Here is a 6,000-nt window from a genome sequence, read left to right on the forward strand (position 1 = left end):
TCATTAACTGTACAAGTTGCAGTGCTTTAAATCTTTTTCTCCCCTCACTATGTCCATTTGTCTCTCCACATCTTTCACCTTGAGTCTGCTCCAAACCTCCACACCACCGCAAACTTGAGACCAAAAATCTCCCTGGAGTTTCATTCTGCATTTCAGTTTACAGTTGGACTGCTGTGTTGCAAGAGTCTGATGCACAGTACTTTCTCTAATATACATTAAAAACAAAACTGATATTCAAGATAAAACTGTAAAATTCAAGTTCAATATATATTTTAAAGGTCCTTTTTCCTCTATAAATAATTAAAATAATTATTTGTATAAACACCACTTATACAGCAAAAGGCAAGGCCTCAAAAAACTTCTTCCCCTGCTCTTACCTTCAAATTTTATTTCCAGTAATATTTGCAGATGCAGGTAGCCACTGGAATTAATTTTGTCAAAATTAAATGCTGGAGAACTGTATTTTTTTTATTAATGAAAACCAAAGCTTACAAAGTGTCTGAACCTGACATCAACAACCATTATCCCACAGAGTGTTTAAGTAGCAGACATGAATTACTGCTACATGAAATAATAAGTAATACAACTGCTGCAACATGCTGTTTTTTCAAAACCTGAGAAAACTGGCTAGCATTTAATAGAGCTTCTATTAACTAGATGCAGCCAGAGCTTGTACATCTTTGTGTAACTCTCTAGTCTGCCCAGATCTAGATCTGGAAAGTCTACTAAACCCGGTTTTAATATATGCCTTAGTATGAACATGCACTAAAAAGGCCAACATTATTTTGAAGAAAAAGGAAACAACAAAACAAAGCAAAACCAAACAAAATCCAAACACATAACACAAGCTAGTTCAATACCAATAACAAAAAAAAAACAAACAAAAAACCCCCAAAAAACCCAGCTCCCAAAAGTCAACCCCCCCCAAAAAAAACTTTTTTTGAAAGTTAATAAACATTTTCTTTATTATTCATGAAAGCACAAGACAGAAAATAAAGCACGTTTCTTCTATGTAAGTCCTAGGTTTTCCACAAAAATAGCTTTCCCCTCTCTCTACTGAGGACCCTTGCATAACAGCTGAAGAATAAGATCTAAATGGTACCCCACTGGAATGAGGAATGGTCTCCTCATTCTCTTGAGCATATAGCATGAACTGAGTAACAGGCTTTCTACTAGACAAAAATACTTGCTTTCATAAACCTCAGTTCATTTATGAACTAGCAAAACATTTGCTGTCATGCTCAGAGTCTTTACAACAGAATTACAAGAAGGTAATATATTTTGAAGAACCATAATCTACCACTGAAAAGTGAAAGAACATTCCATTAGCACAAAATGTAGGGACTGTCTGGCCAGGTATCACACCTGCACACATAAAATACTTTGCTTCTGCAACAGAAGTTAGTATTTTTGTGTCCTGACTGCAATAGCTTGTGAAATAAAGGGACTCCAAAATAATAAACAGTTTTGGAGCAGACAGCTGATCCCAGTTAAGTAGAAACTAGTCTGAAGTTTTCTTTCACCAGCTCACCCTTATTTTCTAATGCAAGGAGACACTGCCATCTTTCCCAACAAAGATATTTAAAAATCCCTCTTCTGCTTTCCTCCAATTCAAAAGAAATGCAATTATATTACTTAAATCATACCACTTCATCAAATTTTGGCTGCAGATAACTCAGATGTAAAACTTGAAGTAATTTGGTAAGACAGACAAACAAGGTACAACTTTCCTCCTGAAGAGGTCAAATTCAGAAGAGAATGTTCCACATAATTTCAAGCTTCTGAAACCCAGACACATTTTACAGTGTGAAAGCTTCAAAACTGTGATCCAAGCCAAGGAGGCACTTCTACTTTCTGTATCAGCTCTAGCCATCTGCTGATGATCTATTAGGCTCACCACCAGACAGAGTAATGATGGAATCAGTAACTACTGCTTCAGTGATTTAAACTAGGCACATAAAACTTCATAAAGTTACAAGGAATGTTGCTGCATGTTCTCTTTGTTGTGTTACCAGTAACCAGTTCAAAATAATCAAGCAGCTTGGGGTTGTATATTTTGAAGTGCTTAAACACGTACTGATAATTCCAATCTTTGCATCAGGGGATGTCATAATATTGGTAAGTGCCAAACATAAATCATGGTAATCAGAATAGAACCTTCTTGTGACTATTGGAAAATTATCCTGAGAATTGTTTTCAAAATTAGAGGGCAGCCGTATTATTCTGTAATTAAAATTCTGAAAAATGTAGAACTATCAGAATTTTCACATGCAAGTACCTGCAAAAACACCGCAAATAAATCTACTGCTTGAAGGTTTAAACTTTAATCCTACAGTGTTCAACCAATAAGCTATACTACTCCCATAATGAAATTTTGCAAATAACATGAAACTGTAATTTAACAAGTTATATCAAACTTGACCAAAACTTACTACAAAACTCAGTAAACAAAAGCATAGTGCTGAAGTGATGAAAGAATCATAGAAATCAACTAGGATGGAAAAGACCTTTAAGATCACCAAGCTCAACCTTTGCCCCACGACTGCCAAGTCTACCACATAAACACATCACTAAGGGCTACACTTTCTGAACACTTACAGGGACAGTGGTTCCACCACTTCTCTGGGCAGCCTGTTATAATGCCTGACCACCCTTTCAGTGAAGAAATTTTTTATAATATCCAATATAAACCTCCCCTGGTGCTGCTTGAGGCTGTTACCTCTTGCCCTATCACTTATTACAGTATTAGCTTTTATTGTTAGTAATTCTAACACCTGTATCTAAGACATACATCTAGCAAACTGATACAGAACATTCTTTCTACAGATTGAAAAATACACCAATTACTCCAGTAATAAATTAGACAAAGACTTTAAATACACTCTGAATTTGATGTAACAAAGGCGGCACCTGTACCAAACTGTATCTGTTAAAATACTTTTTCTGAAAGAAAACCAGTACTGCAGGATCTGCATACCCAATTGCAAAGTATCTTGCAAGCCATTAGATTCTCAAACAAATAGGTTTTTCGATAGTAGTTGATCATTATAACTGGAAAACGGTTTGCATTATAAGACCATTCACAATTCCATGAGGTAGGGAAGCTCCTTTGTCCCTTTTTAGAAAATGAGATGTGAGACACTAAAGCTAGAAATGGGACTTGTATACTGCCAAGCTTTGAGGAATGTACCTGTGTACTGAAATTTATTATATTGGAGACATCTAGATTTCTGGTAAAACAGAAATGGTATATAAGGAAGGTATCCACAAAGGAAAACAAACCAAACTGCTGCTTTCAAGAAGCAATAGAAAGTACAGAAGCAAAAGACACAGCTTCTCCCATGCACCTCTACATTTATCACCTCACTGTAAGCTGCAGGAAGATAGCTTGAATTTAAAATTAGAACCCTGGATCTTTTTTTGTCACTATATACCTTCAGTCTCCCTTCCAAGCAGGGAGACCACAGGGGCTGCTTAACAATATTTCTCATATAAAACAGAAACTGAGAATGGGGACAACGTAACTTTCAGTGCCTACTTCACCAAGGAAGTAATGAATTACTTTACAGAAACTATGCAATGAATGCCAGCCTTAACCACTCCTTCACGTTGCCAAAACTATCTTACTCTGAAACACCTCCTCCTTGTTCCAACGAAAATTTTATTCTCACTCTTCCAACATACAACTGTGATGATGTGTAAAACTTTAAATAAGAAAAACTCCTAGTGCTCTTCCCTGCCTTTTCAGGAAACCTGAAGAATTATGATCAGGCTACTCTCCTATGAGATTTGAAGCATAAGTTCCAGATCCCTTCAGGCAAAGATCTTCAACCTCCCTCTTAGTGAAAATATTAAGAAACACTAATTCTTCTGTCTCCTTCTGTGGCAAGGAAGGAATCTAAGCCACTATTTCAAAAAAGAAATTTCTTGGAAAAAATGTCAACTTAAAGACTCCCTACATCACATATCCATGCTGTTCATTCCCACCTCTGCTACATCCTGCTATTTGTTCTGGAATAATTGCTTAAAAGGTAGAGTGTTTAAAACAAATAAATTTATTTTTAACCTGAATCAGTTGACTTATCCAGTTTATGACATGGCACAGGCAACAGTTGTGTCAACACTACAGAGGATTAAAAGAAGTGCAGAAACAAGCAGTCAAACAGAATCATGATTTGGTTTGGAAGGGCCCATAAAGATCATCTAGTACCAACCCTCCTTTGACAGACAGACACCTTCCACATGAACACTAGGTTTCTTCATTAGCATAGAGGAATTTCTAAATCCATATTCCCAAATTCCAAAACATTTTTATGGTGCAGGATTAACCTTCAGCACCGTGAAGCAGGTGCCAATTTTAAAAGGGAGGAAGCAGCAGTATCCAATGTGACAGAGCATAATAGTGGGAAAAATAGTATGGCCATAGTCCTTCTTTTTATTACGTGTATATACAGCTTTCTTTCTGTGTTTATATATGTGCATATATGTATATGTGTATATATGTATAAAGACCCCACAAATTTTTAGAAGTTATTTGACCTAACTTATGTTTGTATGTAAAGATATAAGTAGAATGGAAAAACAAATCTTCCAAATAATAGCTAATGGCATTAAACCATATTTTGAATTCTGACTACAGGGGAGTCCTACAAAAACTTAAGTCCTGTGACATGCACAGAAGTAAACACATTCACATATCTTCATCTGGAGGTTGGTTCACATACTGGACTTTAAATACAGGTCTCTGCATTAAAGACACAAACAGCAAAGTGCCACTAAAAATTATAAAGCGATATCCAGCATTATTTCGAGGAATCAGCGAGAGCTGCTACGTACCCCCTGGAAAAAAAAAAAAAAAAACCAAAACCGCAAAAACAAACAAAAAAATCCAAAACCAACCCGCATCTTGGGGAGGAGACAGAGAGGAAAAAATACATGATACAGAACAGGGCAAAAGGATGAAAATTCCTGGGAAACCCGTGCTGGCGATGATTGCAGCCATCGTTCTCTCTGGTTCCGTGCAGCGAGGTAAACGCCGCCCGCTACGCCAGGCACAAAAAGGCTCCTCTGCCGCTTCGACCAGCTCTCGACCTCCGGGAAGGACACCGGGCGGGTGGTCACAGCGAGGAAGGCAGCAAGAACAGACGCAGACGAGCACGCTCAGCCCGAGAGGAAGGCCCCAGCCCTGCCCCCGCAGGCCACCTGGGCGACCCCGCTCGCGGCGGGAGCCCTACGCGGCCCTCCCGGCCCAGCGCTCGAGGCGGCCGCGGCGAAGCCCTAGGCCCGGGTCGGCCTCCTCGGGAGCGTTGCCGCTCGTCCCGGAATGCCGCCAGCGGGCCCCTGGCAGCAGCGGTGCTGCCGGTGGAGTGCCCGCGGTGCCCGTTACCTGGCCGGCGACAGGCGGGGAGCGGCAACCCCAGTCCTCACGACAAAGTGCCTCAGTACCGCTGACATTGAGAGAGCCGCCGCCATTACGCCCCCCGCAGCCGCTGAGAGACGGCAGCGTCGCAGGGCCAAATCTCCTCCGCCCAGACAGGAAACGCGAAGAGGAGGGCGGAAAGAGGGAGGGGGAGGGGTTGTAAAGGGGAGAGAGCTGGGGAAGGGGAGAGAGCTGGGGAAGGGGGGAGAGGTGGGGAAGGGGAGAAGCTAGAGAAGGGGAGAAGCTAGAGAAGGGGAGAAGCTAGAGAAGGGGAGAAGCTAGAGAAGGGGAGAAGCTAGAGAAGGGGAGAAGCTAGAGAAGGGGAGAAGCTAGAGGTGGAGGGTTGCTGCTAGTCCGCAGCTGGCACTGCGGAAAGTCAAGCCTCGTGGAAGAGCCAGGCATGCGTTCAGAAACATTTTCTGGCAGCTTCGGGCCTGACGCCATCTTCTCGGTGCGGGGGATGAGTACCTGGGAGGAAAGGCACAGGCCTTCGGGGGCCCACCTGGCAGGGTGGCTGGCCCGGCCCGGCACGTGTGTGTCTCGCTCCCGGTTGGACCGGCAGGGCAGGGAGGGCTTGGTGG

General features: G+C 41.5%; 1 protein-coding gene across 1 annotated transcript in view; it reads right to left on the reverse strand.

Moving 5' to 3' along the window:
* Window positions 1-5,543, reverse strand: part of NDUFS4 (NADH:ubiquinone oxidoreductase subunit S4) — a 47,687-nt gene extending 42,144 nt beyond the window's left edge. The window contains exon 1 of the mRNA XM_061469394.1: window positions 5,387-5,543. Coding sequence (XP_061325378.1) covers window positions 5,387-5,472 — 86 coding nt within the window. The 5' untranslated portion in view covers window positions 5,473-5,543. The remainder of the gene's footprint in view (window positions 1-5,386) is intronic.
* Between the last annotated feature and the right edge of the window lie 457 nt (window positions 5,544-6,000).

This window comes from Pezoporus flaviventris, unplaced genomic scaffold (assembly GCF_033815535.1).
Source record: "Pezoporus flaviventris isolate CSIRO_AGI_PZ_B2104156 unplaced genomic scaffold, CSIRO_AGI_Pfla_v1 ptg000057l, whole genome shotgun sequence".
Classification (NCBI taxonomy): Eukaryota; Metazoa; Chordata; class Aves; order Psittaciformes; family Psittacidae; genus Pezoporus; species Pezoporus flaviventris.